Source organism: Narcine bancroftii, chromosome 10 (assembly GCF_036971445.1).
Source record: "Narcine bancroftii isolate sNarBan1 chromosome 10, sNarBan1.hap1, whole genome shotgun sequence".
In the NCBI taxonomy this organism is placed as follows: domain Eukaryota; kingdom Metazoa; phylum Chordata; class Chondrichthyes; order Torpediniformes; family Narcinidae; genus Narcine; species Narcine bancroftii.
The window spans coordinates 32,975,739-32,992,940 of record NC_091478.1 but is presented as its reverse complement, the minus strand read 5'-3'; the positions used below and the strand labels follow the sequence as shown (position 1 = coordinate 32,992,940).

General features: G+C 39.1%; 1 protein-coding gene across 7 annotated transcripts in view; it reads right to left on the bottom strand.

Annotated features, from left to right (window-relative positions):
- plce1 (phospholipase C, epsilon 1) overlaps positions 1-17,202 on the bottom strand; it is a 288,097-nt gene that overhangs the window by 33,448 nt on the left and 237,447 nt on the right. For 5 of the 7 annotated variants that reach the window (XM_069900564.1, XM_069900566.1, XM_069900569.1 and 2 more), the window contains 5 exons: positions 15,448-15,495; positions 7,907-8,055; positions 4,554-4,671; positions 3,872-3,985; positions 2,132-2,428 (listed from right to left, as the gene is read on the bottom strand). In XM_069900564.1, the coding sequence (XP_069756665.1) occupies positions 2,132-2,428; positions 3,872-3,985; positions 4,554-4,671; positions 7,907-8,055; positions 15,448-15,495 (726 nt within the window). The remainder of the gene's footprint in view (positions 1-2,131; positions 2,429-3,871; positions 3,986-4,553; positions 4,672-7,906; positions 8,056-15,447; positions 15,496-17,202) is intronic. The other 2 variants (XM_069900567.1, XM_069900568.1) reach the window with 2 other exon arrangements.

The following is a 17,202-nucleotide window of genomic DNA, read 5'->3' as shown; positions in this document are numbered from 1 at the left end:
ATGCCTATTGGTCAGTGTTTTTACGAACTATGAGAGTTAACATTAATAAACCTCTCCAGGAAGTATTTCAATGTATCAAAAACAAAACTGTCTCTCTCAGTACAAAGAGACACCTTTAATAAACCAGTCAGCCAACTGGGTCAGCACCTTCACTGGTCACTACTTCAGTGGATTGTTCTGTCTATTGCAGATACTTCTTGTGATTACAAAGCTGGAATTAAAAGAGCATTAGTAATTATGATGGAGAATTAGATACTTGGCTGAAGCATGGAATTTGTTATATTTTCTGTGCATTGTGTCACAGTTCAAAATTCTACCACCAATTCCGCTACAACTAGCGCTCAAGGTATTTGATCTGTCATGAATATATATTTAAGCCGAAGCTAGCCTGGAGTGGTTAATTGGCATGCTAATCTGGTTGGTCGTGGAAGAACATAGAAACAGCAGATGCTGAATCTATGAGTTAAAACAATGAGAAGCTGCAAGGTCAGACAGGATCCAAGGAGAGAAATGGACACTCAATGTTATTGTTAATCTGATGGCGATTAACAGGAGTGAGTATTAATCATAGAATACTCCCTGCTTTTGAAGAGTCTCCAAGCTATGATCAAAAGCATGACAATTTCTGGTTATTCTGGTCACATGTCAAATGTAGCTCCTGGTAAATTTCTTTGATATTTGTTGAAGTAGGTTTCAAAGAGAGATTTTCTTTTTAAGAACAGAGAATAGATACAATAGCAGAGTCTAATCACCAAAACTACAGTAAACTGGGTCTCTGGGGTACATTAGAACACACTACTAAACTCCAGGGATTAGAAATTGGTTTGATTGTTATAAGAGCAATACCAATCCCCATTATGTACCACAGACTGATCTTCAAGAACAACAAATGAGGAAATTAGCTAAGCATTTCTATTATGGATTAGGATTTATGGTATGATTGTAAGCAGCCTTTTTTTAAAAAAAAAGAGGCATCACAGAAACCTTAAGGTCAGGCCAGGCAGTAGAAAAATTGTAGAGGGAAAACATTTCTTGCTCTGGTTGTTTGGGGAGGTCAGTCATACAGCAAGGAAACAGGCCCTTTGGCCTGAGATCAAACCAAATGCTAATCATACACACATCCCATTTTAATCTGATTGCCATCAATTCTTGCTGGACTCTACCACTCACCTGTACACTAGAGCAATTTACAGTGAACAATTCATGTCAGAAGCCACAAGATTTTGGAATGTGGGAGGAAGATGAAGCAACCTGCAGGGAGATGTCTGTAAAGTCACCATGAGGACATGCTCAGAGACCATCAGAGGTAACGTTTTAACCCTTGTCACAAGAACTGTGAGGAGCTAGATGCACAAATGTGTTACATGTATCTGGTGGAACTGACATCACAAAACGATTAATCTAACTGGGCTTGAGGAACAGGTGTTTGTTTCGGATGTGAACATTGCTTGTTTAGACTATACCAAGTGTCTAGCATCTAAGCCTCCAGGAATAATAATAATTTATAAACCTTTACAAGGCAGAATAAAACCTTATCAAGTATTAACTCAGTTATCTGTTGGAAGGATGAAAAGAGAACATGTCCTCTGAGTTAAAAAGGGATGGTTGCAAATTATGTGATTATAGTGCAATACACAAAAGTGCTGGAGAAACTCTTTGCATCCTATAGATGCTGCATGTCCTGTTACGTTTCTTCAACACTTTTGATTCCTCTGAGACTGAGATCCAGTCCAGATATTAAGGGAGTTTCGTTTTTACATTCCCAAGTCCTGAGGTTTTGCCGCTAAATGCAGAACAGAGATGAGCCCATTTAAAAAAAAACCACAGCCACCAGTCTTGAGGTGAAACCACAAAGAACCGAAGCCAGGATTATGGAGATCTGTGTTTGAAACATGTACTCCACCAACTGCTCCCTGCCTAATGCATATAGTCAAATTATACAATATGTATTAACAATTTCAAACAGGTTTAGTCATTATGATACTGAATGGCAGTTGGAAAACAGATCCCAGTGTTCTGAAATCCTCAATCCATTTTGTCCCTTAAATCTTGCAGATGATGATGGAACCTGCAGTGAACACTTCCAAGGAAATTAAGTCTTCAAACAAGGCTCTTAAAGCCAGCTACTCACCGTCTGTTTGATAATTGAGAGCAACCAACTGTATCCCATGGAGCCAGAACATCACAGGCGATGGGTTCGAGGAGTCAATCCGGGTTGCAGCTGGATACGTTCGGAGCAGCTGGCACACAGTGTGTTGGATCAGTTCCTGGGAATAGCGTCTGCACAGACGCTTGGCAGTGTTCTCATTCACTGACGATATGTGATAACATTTGGGTGTTCGGATGATAGCACTGAGAGAAGTGGTTGGATTAAATGGAGGAGAAGGTGGTTCTTCATTGTTCTTTCTTATAACTTCAAAAGAGGCTGCTGTGTTCAAAGAAAATTTTTAGATTTATTAAAACCAAAAGTAGCCACTATTCAAATCTTACGATAAAGAAGTGAACAGCATCACCATCTTTAATTTATCCAGTACAGTTAATGTATAGCCTGACTTTCACAAAAAGATAATCAGAGATTGATGCCAAGTGCAAGAATATTTTCAGTCTGTTTGGTTATAAAGGAATGTTAAGGAACATCACAAAGTAGGAAGGAAAGGATGAAGGGTAAAAAGATCAAGAGAGAGAATGTCCAGTTTAAGGCCTTAGCCAATTAATGGCCACAAATAATGGAGATGTTACATTTATTTAAAACAACTTTTCTGTAACAAACTATTCTGACAATTTGGATTTGGAGGTCTTGGGTTGTACAAAGTCCACCAGCATTGAGAACCTGATCATCAGAGCCCAGGTGCAGTAGGTGGGACATGTCATCAGAATGGACACCCACCGTATGCCTCACCAGCTGCTCTATAGTGAACTGAAGACCAGGAGACCTCAAGGTTGTCCACACAAGTGATATAAAGATGCTGTGAAGGAAACCCTACGCTACTATGACATTCAGCGAAGAGAACTAGAAGATGCGACTACTGACAAGTCCCGCTGGCGAGCCCTGTGCGATGAAGTCTACACCAGTTTCGAAGACAGGCGCTGCCAAAAACTGATGGAAAACTGAGAACGGCATCACAAAGCAGCAAGCACAATTAATACAAAACGGACTTCCAGTGCCCCCATTGTGCTAGACTCTGCGCTTCCATTCTGGTACTGTAAAGTCACCTTCACGTCCACAGAAGAACTGCACAACAAGGTGTCTTCTTCAAACCGAAGGACGACCAGTATTACTATTTCACCAGTTACTAAATATTAAACCTACTCTGAGCTACAACTTCATAAACCTCAAATCATCTATAAAAAATATAAACCAAATATCAGCTTCAGGGGCTTATCCAGAACATCTACCAACAGACTATGAAATAATTCTGGAGATTCTAATTGGTTCAATAAACACATCTATTATATCATCTGTTTGGAAGAAAATAGTGAAATTGTCAGTGTACAATTAACACTCCTGTTTCAGTACTTGATGAATAAGTTCTTATACAAGTTTCTATACTTAAAAAAAAGCAGCACACAGAATAAAGCAGCCCAAAAATGCACATCTTACAGAGCAATAGAGAATATTTTCAGTTAAGGAAACTCAAATCTAATAATGCCAATATTAGCTGTCAAATACTTTCCTCTGATTGTTAAAAGACTATTTAAAGATAACACTAATGTTTTTCTGGCCTTGGAATTGCAGCAAGAGATTAAATAATGCAAATTAAGTAATAATGGGTTTATTATGTGCAATTTAAATCAAATCAATTAATTCTGGATTAATAATTTTGTGACCAATCCAAGTTTGGTGTGGGAAACAGCTAAGCAAGTCACTTACCTCTTCCAGATGACTTGATTGATGTCATCGATTCCCCGGGGCTCATTCTGTTGGACTTCCTGTTGGGTTTCACTTTGCCTCTGTTTGATCCTGGAGCATTTAACGTCGAAAGGCCTGTTCCCATTGAAAACAGGCAGGGGTCAGAATTAGCGGGTTCATATTTTTCCAAAAGATGCAAGTTTGGTTTATTTTTAAGCCTTTACATCTTTGCCCTTGCAGTCCATGTGAAAACATTGCTTCCTGCTGGGTTTCTTAACATTGTCAGGCCATTGATTGCCAAAAGAAAAAAGGCAAGAGTAGCTAAATCATTCTTTGGTGCCCACACAGGGTTCTAACTTATCTCTATTATCTTCAAAACTCAGTGTCTAAATCTAATACAATTCTCAATACACAACGGGAACATTTTCCAATGAAGAAACTGCATCAAGCAGAATTCATCTGATGTGGTTGTATGGTGGGCAAAGTCTACAGCTGTATGGCCAGCCATTTATTTTCTCCCTTGTTTCATACACTGTATTGAAGACATTCCTCTTTCAGAATTACGATAACTCACACTTTTATATTTATCGCCTCTTAATTCTGCCATAATTTCTGAATAAAAGCATGTACTGAAGGACACCAGGTGCACACAATTCTATTATTTTCTGCTTTTCAGAAGTGAGTGGCGCCCAGACATGCTGACCTGTAAACTTGACAGCCTGACAGTAGATGACCAGGTCTGAAAGTTCGGGTGCGATCTGTCGGCTCTCCTTTTTGTTTTGAGGCAGGTAGAATTCTTCACCCAGTTCCATGTCATAAACCTGGGAATAAAATGAGCGTCAAATAAATCCATGGCACAGAATCACAGGACACCTCATTTTGGTTATTTAGTGGAATTCATTCAACAAGAGTAAAATTTAATATCATGCTTCTCACAGTATTTTATAGCCAATTAAGTATTTTTAAGTTGCAGTCATAACTGTCACTCAGAACATGAACCAGTTCATTGAGAATTTCATAGATGTAGCAATGGGGCAAGGACCAAATAATCTGCATCTTTAACGGTGTTAGAAGAGAGATTAATAATAGCCAAGAAATTAAAGATAATTTGAATGGAATCTGTTCCATTCACTCTACAGGACAGAATAGCTTGGGTTCAAAGTCTCACCCAAAGGAATACACCTGGATTAGAACATCATTCCTTTGGAATATCTGCCTGAGCTGTTGTGCAAAGGTGAGGGTCTGAAGTCAAGCCTGACTGGAGGATTAGCTGTGGGCATTAGCTGTCAAGATGGAAGGGGTGCCCCCCCCACCCCATATTGTATATTCATATGGGGACACATTTTCCACCCTGGCACCATGAAGTTTCCATTTAACTGGATGAGCAGGGAAAGCTAAATCGCTGTGTTTTCATCTGTTCAGGCAAGGTTTACTGACTTCAATTGAATTTTAGCTTGAGAATGTGCTTTTAGCATTTGAATGGCAAAAAAAAGTTTTAAACATTTTAATGACCTTTTAAACATTATTTTCATGTTTTTTGTGTTGCCAGTCATGTCAAATCTTCAACATTCCCAAACACACTGACACACAGTTAGCTTTGACTGTCCAGGATTTGGGGTCGAAGGGAAAAACAGAGATGGGCTGGGGGGGAGGGAGGGGTGTTGTTGAAAACCAACTGTCAGACCAAGTCATTGGCCTATGTCAGGGGAAAGGTTAGAACAAACGGGGATGGCAGACACCAACAAAAGATGTCCCCAATTGTCATTTTTAAAATGTTCTTTACTTATTTAAAAGAAATACATCAATTAAAAAGAAATTGACAAAGCAATTGACACTATTCACAACAGGCCTCAAGCATTGCCCAACAGGAATGTTTAATCTTCATTTAGGAACATAGGAACAGGAGTAGGCCAAAAATGGCCCATCGAGCCTGCTTCGCCATTCAATACGATCATGGCTGATTTAATTTATGACCTAACTCCACCTACCTGCTTTCTCCCCGTATCCCCTAATTCCTCTATCATTTGCTTTATCCCACTGGCTAACAATTGAAAAAACACACAAATGCTGGGGAGACTCAGCAGGTCAAACAGTGCCTTATGTAGCAACAGCAAAGATACAGAACCAATGTATCAGGCTGGAGCCCTTCATCAAGGTGTGGGGTAACATGAGAGATGTCCGAGCAGAAGGGGGGGTGGTGAGGGCAGGAGATGATAGGTGGGGGGGGGGGGTAGAGGACTGCAGGAATTGGGGGGGGAGGAGTCTAGGCTAGGTGGAGAGGGAAAGGAAGTAGGAACTTGAATTACTAGTTAAAGGGGGGGGGGGTGGAGGCAGCTGATTAGTGGAATGTAGTGAACTCAGTGTTCATGCCCTGGGGTTGGAGGGTGCCCAGTCAAAAAATGAAGTGTTGTTCCTCCAATCTGTGGGTGGTCAGAGTGGGGTCATGTGAAAGGCCATGGACAAACATGAGCTTGAGAGTGTGACTCAGATTTGAAATGGTTGGCTATGGGGAGGTCGCTTTCGTTGTGGACGGAGAGGAGGTGCTGGGCTAACAATTCCTCAGCTGCAATGTGATGCCCAGCTCTTGTATTTAATGTCAAGTCTGAAAGGCAAGCATATCAAATCCCTTCACCACTCTATCCACCGGTGTTGCCATTTTCAGGAAACTGTGGACTCGCACCCAAAGGCACTATTTTGATGATCCAAAAATGCCTGTGATTTATTTTACACATCCTGTCCAAATGTGATCTCCCAAAGACCATTGTCTTACCCTTTGTGGATTAAATTTCATCTGCCAGCAGTTTCCCCAACCTTCCAGCTGATCTGTGTCCTGTGAATCGCGAGACAAGCCTCTTCGCTAGCTACAATTTTAATTTCACTTGCAAACCTATTAATCAGACCACTAACATTCTAATCCGAGTTATTTCCACACACACAAAAAAACTATGAACCTCTGGTATAGAAAAACATAATTTAAATAGAGTAAGACCTTGTTATCCAGAATTCAAGCAACTAGCAAAAAAATCATGGAAAATGGGTTAAAAATACAGGTTTAAAATTGACATGCCTTACGGTTAGTTCGCCAATCATGCCACATGCAATTTCAAGCAACCGGGAAATTCACTTATTCAGTATCTACCAATCCCCTTAGGTGCCGGACACCAGGGGTTTTACTGTATTGCAAACATCAAAGGTCACAGCACTGATCCCTGCAGTACACCACAATTCTTGAAATCTGGGCAGAAAAAAAAACACCCATCTTCTAATACCCGCTGCTACCCTTCACCAAGCCAACTTTGGATCCAGCTTGCCACAGATCCTTTGTGCCTTAAACTTTTGGACCAACCGACCATATAGGATCTAGTGAACAGTCTTAAGTCCATGTAAACCACATCTCCTAATCCACCTTCAATTTTCTTAGTCACACCTTCAAAAATTTGTCAGGCAGAATCTCCCCTGCACAAAATCAGACTGACTGATTAATTTTTCCAGTTTTTCCAAGTCAATATAAATTTGTCTCTCAAAATCTTCTCCAACAACTCTCCTCCCCCGATGCGAGACTCACAGGCCCACAGTCTTCAAGCTCATTGTAGTTGCCATTTTGAAGAAGGGGTCAACATTAGCTATCATCCTGGTTCCTCACTGCCAGCTAAAGAAAAACTGTCAGAGCCCCAGCAATTGCTGTCCTTTCTTCCCTTAGGCTCTATACGGTGATAGGTTCTGCCTGGCCCTGGGGGTTTAACCCTGCTAAGGTATGCTAATGTTTCCATCACTTCCTTGTTCCAGATACAGACGTGGCCCAGCAATTCAGAATCCCCCCCCCCCACTTCCATATCTCTACAACCCCTCCCGGATGAACACCGGTGAGAAGTATATCTCCTGGCTCCACACACTGATGGAATTTACTCTGACCTTAACAATGCTCTTATTTCTAATATACTTTATAAAAAGGTAAATTGCTATTTTCTGGAATTATTATGCGGTTTCTATTTCCAGAATAATAAATTACACAATTAAACACAATTCTAAATGTATTGTAAGAGTGTCATTTCTCACAATAAATCTCTTCTGCTTTGTTTTTTCTTTGCTAAGTAACATTGTATCAGGTGCTATTTTCTTAATTCTGCGTGGAGTTTCTTCTGTGTATTCAAAGTGGAATTTATCATTTGAAGGCTTGGTTTCAGGCCTGTCGTCAAGGATATTATCTGAAAAGGAAAAAAAGGCAGATTATTACCGGACAATTTCACATGACGTTCCAAATGTAATCAAACCAGGCATGCGATTTGAGCAGTTCGATCCAACCATTTAACATGCACAACAATTTTCAAGTCAATGGCAACCAATGTGGTTGCTTTTTGAAACAACTTAAAGCATGTACTGGACAGATGTTCCCAGTTCGTTAGCAGATGAGAAAGTAGAATGATAACCATATCTTAGTTTACTTTTGAAATCTGGCTTACTTATTTATGCTTTAATTTATCACGTTAGATGAAGGAGAGCCAGCGTGGATCTGTTAAAGGTAAACTGTTTTGAATAACCACGAGTGATTATTTTTAATGACGGAGAAGACTGATGAGGGGAATATTATACAGAAAATGTTTAGCCCACTTTTTCTGCAACTTAAAACTAATATGCTTTCCCACTTCCCCATTTTTAACAAAGTGTCTTTGATCGAAAACATTTACTCTGTTCCTCCTTCCAGAGTTTCCAGCATTTTCTCTGTTTAATTCAGATTTCTAACATTGCAGTTTATTTGATTTTCAGAATGCAGCAGATATTGCCTACATAATCTTTCGGGAAAGGCTATTATGCAAATTAAAAAGGGCAGAAAATATTTGTTTAAAGTTAGAAAGGAGTGAGTAACAGTGAATGGACTGGAGCATGATAGACAGAGATCAACGCTAGGACCACTGCCTTTTTACTATGTATGAACGCGCAGTACTAAATGTCCACATTTACTTTTGACACATGGGTTGGAAGTGTGGTAAGCAGTGAAGGAAATAGCAGTAGACTGCAAGAAAACTAGATAGTTGGGTGAATGGACAAGCACAGAAGCAACTTGATACCGAGAAGTGTGATGTGACATGACACTTTAGGGAAAAAAAGATTGAGAAACAACAGAGATTAAATTGCACAGTGCTCAATGATGTGGAAGAAAGGGAGCCTGAATAGTGCATGATCCTTGAAAGCAGCAGGGAATGTTGACAGAATGGTTAGTAACCCATAAAGTACCTGGGGTTAATTAAGGCACTGACGGATTTGCATTAAAGATTGGCTGATCCAACAACCACTGCACTCTGTCTAAATCTGGTCACCTAACTTTAGAAAGGATGTGAAGGTCCTAAAGAGGAGATTCATGAGAATGGTTTTGAGGCAATCAATTTAAGCCAACACCTTAGACTGGGGAAAAGTAGGATTATTCTGTTTTGAATAAAGAAGGTTGAGATATCTGATAGAGATTTATAAGATCACGACTCTTTCAGATTGGGTAAAGCGAGTGAAACCGTTCCCATTACTGAATGAAAAGGAATCACACATTTAAAATTTTGGGCTAATGTAACAAGAGAGTTGTGAGCAAGAGCTTGTTAAACACTAAACACATGACCTGTAACACTATGGAGGGAATAACCTGTACAGCTTTGGGGTATCGGCATGGAATGAGACTGTCAGCATTGTTCTGTAAGGATTACAATGAACCTTGTTTACCACAACCATTCTGCATAGTAACAATGCATTTCTATCCTGCAGAATGAATGCAGGTGAGGATTTGAACTTTAAACAAACTATGTAACAATCCTGCATCTCCTGTGCACTGGGTAAAGGATAGGGGCATGGAAGGAGGTTACTGAATGCTTCCAGACCTCTATGACAGACCCTGTTTCAGGCAACACATGGTATAAGGATGGAAGCAATATAAGCCCCTATCACACATGTCACCCAAGATTCTTTCCCAGCAGGAGTAATCAGTCCAGCTGAGCATGCAAAACATTTCCTTTTTTAATGATTATTTTGTTCATCGTGTTACTTTAATTCCAGACAAAGTCCATGTAGGATTTTCAATTAAAGAGCAGTGTGATGGAACACACAATATTTACTGGCATTCATAATGCGACACTCAAAACTCTTCAATTATTAGGCAGTATCATCTATATTGTATCTTTTGCTTGTTTCATACATGCCTCACAATTGCAAATTACTTTTTTCAGTTTTAAAACAAATGACCATACATGATCATGTAAAAGTCAATCTCACGTAAAATTCGATCCACTGAGAAAACATTCATATAAACCATCTTACAAAAATAAATAAAATCAGTGTAAGAAAAAGTCCAAGTAAAGCAATTGCCTATGGTTCATTATTCATTCAAGAATCTAATGGCAGATGGAAACAAGCTGTCCTTGTTCCACTGGGTGCCTACATCTTCAGGCTCCTGTACTTTTTTCCTGATGGGAGCAGAGGCCTGGGTGGTAGGGGTCCTTGAAGATAGAGTAAAAACATAATGTTGGAGAAACTCAGCATTGAGGACTGTGCTGTAGTGTTCTACGTTAAACAGAGTTTTTTATATAGCAAAGATAAAGATACATAACCAACATTTCGGGCTTGAGCCTTTTATCAAGGATTGAGACCTTGATGTAGGGCTCAAGCCTGAAACATCAGTTATGTATTTTTTTTAATCTTTGCAGACTTTTGTGTTTTGCTACTTGAGGATAGAGGCTGCTTTCTTAAGCCACAGCCTCTTGTAGATGTCCTCGATAGAGTGGATTCTGATGCCCGTGATGTCACAGGCCGTTAACAACCCTCTGGAGTTTTTTCTTGTTCTGAGAGTTGGCACCTCCATACCAGGCAGTGATACAACCAGCGGAATGCTCTCTATGGTGCAACACCTGGAGACGTTTACGAGAGTCTTCGGTGGTATACCAAATCTCCTCAAACTTCTCAAAAAGTATAGCCGCTGGCGAGCCTTCTTCATGATTGCATCGACATGGAGGCTCCAGGACAGTTCCTCAGAGATGCTGACACCCAGGAATATGAAGTTCTTGACCCTCTCCACTACTGAGCCCTCGATGAGGACTGAGTCATGTTCTCCTGACTTTCTCTTGAAGTCCACATTCATCTCCTTGGTTTTGCTAACTTTGAGTGCAAAGTTATTGGTGTGGCAGCATGTAATGAGCTGATCTACCTCCCTCCTGTTCGCTTCCTCATTGCTCTTTGTGATTCTGCCCACAAGCAAGATGTTATCAGCAAATTTGTAGATAGCATTGGAATTGTCATTTCAGGTAAAATCATATCTCCACCAAACATACATCTTACCAAAGATCGAATTTGATAATATAAAAACAAAGAATTCTTAACAATACCAAAACCTTCCCTTATCTGATTAAAAGATAAAAATTTACCCTCTTTAAAACAATCTCCCAAATTTTTCACACCTTTAAATCTCCAATGCAATAAACTTCGATTATGTATTGAAAAACAAATAAGTTGATTATTATACAATGGAGTCAAAGCCAATAATTTACCCCTAGAGCCTGTCATTTTATTTTTCTTTATCCATAACTTCATTAAATGTTTTAGTATAGGCACATTATATTGTTGTAACAAATTTATATTCCATCTAAACAAAAATTGATGTATTTCAAATTCAGAAATATTTGCCATCTCAATTTTGGCCCAACTGGGAGGCCATACCAAATTCATCAATGAACTCATAAATTTAAGTTGGGCTGCTTCATAATAATTTTGAAAATGTGGTAAACGTAATCCCCCTAACTCATATTTCCAAGTTAATTTATTCAAAGCTACTCTCGAAAATTTACCCCTCCATAAAAACTTTTTATTCAAATCTCAAAAAAAAATATTATCAAGTAACTGACCACTTTTTCTAATCCATGACCATTAATGCTCTTACTCAGGGTGCTGGCCCTTGGCCAGCTTCTGGGTCCCAAGAAGGCCTTTGTGTCTGGCTTGAGCCTTGTGCGATGTTGGACCTTGCATCACAGGCTGATGAACCAAATATTTTTTTGGCCTGCCCTGGATTAACTGTTTAAAAGCCTCTCCCAGTTCTGCTTAATTTCTAGACACTTAAACCTAATGTTTTGCTGGAAGGTAAATAAATATCATGGTTCCCAAGTCACTGCATGCAGTCTGTGATGTAGGTCCAGGTATGTAACTGGAAAAGAATCTAAAATATAATTTCCATTTCTCCTTTATTTACATTTCCTTAGCTCAGTATCTTTGTAATAAGACTAGCAAATATTTTAACCAAAACATTCTAAATCCACAAGAGTATCTCAGAAATTTGCTCATCATTTATATGGTAATATACTCCATACTGCAATTTATTGAATAATATTGTTTTCAACTCAATGTTGCTTCTAGAACCATTTGGAATTTAACACAAACCTTGAGAATCTTTGCTTTAAAAATTGGTATTAAATTTTACTTTATGAAAATAAAAATATTGTGAAAACTTGTTGCATGTTAAAGAGATTTTTTTTATACCCTGAAAGTAAATTGGCTCAATAAATTTACATGCTCATCTTTCTTCAATACACGAAGTTACAAATAAGTTTCTTTGCAATGGCTGTGGTTAATAGAAACAGTGGTACAGTCTGTCAATGCAGTACATTTCTTATTATCTGAAAACCACAACAGAAGTTCTCAGTTATCTGAAATTTTGAAAGTTGAAAGAAAAAAGATATTTTCTTAAATTTATGCATTTATCTTATTTTGTAAAGCAGAGATCACGTTTTTTTTGTGCTAAGAATTAAACATTATTTTATGCTTGAAAACCTTCCGTTGTTTTTTCTTGTTGTTTAACTGTTGATACAAGTATTCTGCCAATGCTACTGGGCTCCTTAAAGCTATTTCTCAGTTATCCGAAAAATCCAGTGAACCGAGGGACTTCTAGTCCCAAACATTCTGGATAATTGGAAATGCACAGTAGTAAAAACACAATGTTGGAGAAACTCTACAGATCAAGCAGTGTACTTAAGATGCAGAATCATCGTTTTGGGCTTGAGCCCTCATCAACGTATGCTGCCTTGATCCCTTGATGAAGGGATCAAGGCTGAATCGTTGGTAATGCATCTTTACCTTTGTTATATAAAGAACACTATTTAACCTGAGGAGCTTCTCTATTATTGTGCTTTCATTTCAACGTGCGGACTTCATATTTTACTGTAATCTGTCAATAGTCAGGCTTGCTATATTTTCAACTAGATGAAATGGCTTGTGGGTAGAATGGACAGGTGGGCTATTTGCTCTACTTCCAGTGGTAAGATTTTGATGCTTGATGGAACTTTCCTTCAAGAAGATTGGATCAGGGATAATTTCAATTTGTTGAGAAGCAGAAACAATAAATAATCTAATGATCTATCAGGTGATTCAGGGTCAAGTACTGCCCAGGAGTTTGGGACTGTCGTTCAAGGAAAAAAATTGGAAAATTGGGGATTCCCAACAGAAATCCCAATAGGCAGCTATGTTCCTAATTAAATACAGAATCTCACTTCCAATGGAGAACAGAAATTCTTGAATTCTCAATGAAACTCAAAATAAATTTTGAACTGACAATAATTCTAATTCTTCCAGCTTTTCTTCCTCCCTCCCTCTATCACTTAACCTGAACAATTTAACTGTTTTGATATTGTTGAAATGACTGTGGGTTTTAAAGGCTTCACTTCTGCAACAGGAAGAACGTGACTGTGGACTTACTGGCGTGAACAGAGAACTCAAAGAGCCGACGTGAATTGAAGTTACTCCAAGTTGCCAATCAGAACTGTTTGTTTATTAAGCCTGCCTGGTTAAAAAAAAATCAGCCAGAATCTTATTGAACGGGGTGGGGACGAGGGATCAAATGCCCTGCTCCAGCTTCTGTTTCTGATGTTCCAAAATCCAGGTACACAGAGAAGTGAAAATGGAGCGAGGCGAGAAAGAGTTGGCAAACTTCCAAGGAGATTATCAACCAAAGGAATCTCCTCAATTTAGGTAGGTGCCAAGACCAGTAGGATACTTTCTGACCATTGACAGGCAAATAAAGAGGATGACGAAGTAGAAGTGGCCCAAGCAACTCAGGCAAATCAGGGTACATGCCAATGCCACATTTACAAATGTGTGGCTGCTGTGTGTCTGCAAAGCCTGATGTGCGATAATGAATTGTACACTGGGAACATTCAGAGTAAATTAGATGAAGAATGTTCTGCCAAATGGGACTGGGCCTGTCAGAGGCAACGGTCCTAATAGCATTTAAGGTTAGAAACATGCTCATTAATTGTCGAGAAGCAGTGAAGGGTCAAAGGAGCATCATTTTAAAATTATTCACCATTATTCTACTGTTTATATCATCAATATAAATAGTAGAATATTTACATATCTTTTTCAAAATATTGTGGGTAGAACAACCTATTAATATGAGGAACAGAAATCATGTGAAAACAGTTACAACGGAAAAGTTCTTTCGTTGGCATGGTGGGTGACAGAATGATTAATGGTGAGAATATACTGCCAACAAAACGTCGAGTGAAACATTTATGGTTAATAGCTGCATTAATCTGTGGGTTAGCCAGTAAAATGTGTCTAAATATCTTTTCTAGCCCAAACATATGGCGGGCAAAGAGGAGCAGAACATCTGTCACCCATGAATGTTGTGTTTAAAAAGGAAGCGAAAGTGTAATCTGTGTGGAACATTAAAATAAAACAACTAAGGTGGTCATTTGACAAATCAGTTGGTTATTTATATTAGTTATAAAGTATTTCAAGATAATAATAATACAAGTTATGATTAATATGCTTGTATAATATTTATGCTGTCTCAATCTTAACTCTCACGCCATACCATTCATTATTACTGCATGCACGGCAGTTATTTGCTACCATCATTAACCATTCACCGTTGCCATTTATTAACTCTACGGGCCAATAAATCAACTACTTATCAGCTTTTTAAAAGTACTAAGAAATACACTTGAATGATTGTCCCAATCAAACCATGATGCAAGCAACCCAGTTTTATTGCCCTAATCCCATCCATTTCCAAATCATTCTCGTTGCATCATTATATCAGTGACCACACAATGGTCGGCACTTCTGCTATTTACACAGATCGCACTAAAGATATGAGCAAGGAGAGGCAGGTCAGTGTTAATAAACAGGGTGCTACAGGCAGCACCGCTCCAGTGACTCAGGTTCAGCTCTGATCTCTGATGCTGTCAGTGTGGAGTTTGCAGAGTCTTCTGGTGAGCACGTGGGTTTTGTGAAGGCTCTAGTTTTCTCCCACGTGTTGGAAGAGTATTGAGCTACCATAGAGTACCCCTATTATTTCCTTACCTATTTTCCAGGTAACACGCAATAAGCAAACTGCTGTGGCAGCTCACCAATCAGACTTACTCAAAGACAGGCTGGCCTGGAGATTCAATTTTCAAATTATATTTATCGAACCTAAACTAGGTAAAGCCTCTCAATATTGTGTGAAACTCCACAGATTGATAACAGAAAATAAAATTACAAATAAGATGGGTTTTCAATTTTTCTCTTCCCCTCCCTTATTACATAACTCAAATATATTTTGCATTAATTAGTGCTGAAATCGGGGCCTTTACCTTCTTGGTCATTCACGGCAGAAGAGAGGGAAGCAATTAGTGCATCAGCTACAGGAGAAGAACATAAGGCAAGGAGGGAATAAGAGCAAAGAATCAGGAATTAGTTGACACAATCAGATTAAGAAAGATTAAATATTAGTCAAACTGTGGCAAAGTGAATTAACTAATAATAACTATTAATTAACTAATAACTAATAATTACAGGCCACACATTGAGTTTCAATGATTAAGCTGGAATACCATGAAAAGAGAAAACAAGCAGTGGTTTAATTCAGTTAAATGTTTGCTTTCTGTAGGCTATTGCAGCCGACAGAGAAAGACTAGGTGGAGAGAGAAGTCATTGCAAGGAATTTGCTATACATTTTTCTCATCCAAATGCCCCGGAAATCTTGCACCGATAATCGGAAACATCAGAAACATGAACATGTGCATGATTTCAGACATTTCATATTAGTTTTGGTTTCCCACAAAATACGCAGACAAACGTCAGCTTTGTCGTTCATAGCATTTTGAAAATCCTAAATTCCTTGTTTCTGTAAGAACTTGAGGCAGAAGGAGCAGAAATAGGCTGTTCATCCCATCCTGTCTGCCCTGCTCATTTTCCCACTCAGCCCCAGGCCTTCTCACCATAACCTTTACCGCCCTGGCTAATGAAGAACAATCACCCAATGACTTGGCCTCCTCAACCACTTGTGGTGACAAAATTCCACAGATTTACTACCCTCTGGCTCAAGAAATTCTAAACAGATGCCCTTCAATCCTGAAGTTGTGCCCTCTTGTGCTACACCTTTTTCTTTCCACTCACATACCACTTTAAGCATTTTCTATGCCAAAGGTGCTCTGTGATGAGCAAGGGATTGCTTAAGGTGGCATGTGGGTGGAAAGAAAAAGTTTGAAAACCACTATTTTAATTGTACCTACTTGACTTGTTATGTGCACGGTTTCATAACTCCAAAGGAAATGGACCAATGACAATTTTTCTCAAGCACAATATTTTAGTAACAATTGGGTCGAGCAGTGATTCTCAACCTCCCTTCCCACTCGCATACCACCTTAAGCAATCCCTTACTAATCATGGAGCACCTATAGCATAGGGATTACGTAAGCGAGAGGAAAGAAAAAGGTTGAGAACCACTGGTCTAGACTCTCCCGGCATGGGAAACAACTTTTCCAGGCCTTTCAATGTGCAAAATGTTTCATTGAGATCACTCTCATTCTCCTGAGTTCCAATGAGTATAGGCCAAGAGCTGTCAAACCATCCTTATAAGATGACCTTTTCATTCCCAGCATCATCTTTGTCAGCACAGGAACTCTAAACTGCTCACAATATTCCAAGTGAGGTCTCACTGGTGCCTTATAAAGCCTCAACATCACACCCCTTCTCTTATATTCTATTCCTCTTGGAATGAATGCCAGCATTGCATTTGCCTTCACCACTAACTCAACCTGCAAATTTACCTTCAGGGTATTCTGCACGAGGACTCCCAGGTCCCTTTGCATTTTCTCCCCATTTAGAACATAATCCGCCCATTTACTACTTCTATCAAAGTGCAAAATGTACACTTCCCGACATTATATTTCACTGACTACTTCTCTGCCCCTTTCCATTTAATTTTCACCAAAGGGCAGCTGTGGCCATGTCCTGAGATTCAATCTATAGTTTAAATGAGGAATATGTCGCAGCATCATGAACATTGCTGAACACTGAACCATTAATGTGGTTGAGGTTTTCATTGCTAATATTGTACGTGTTGT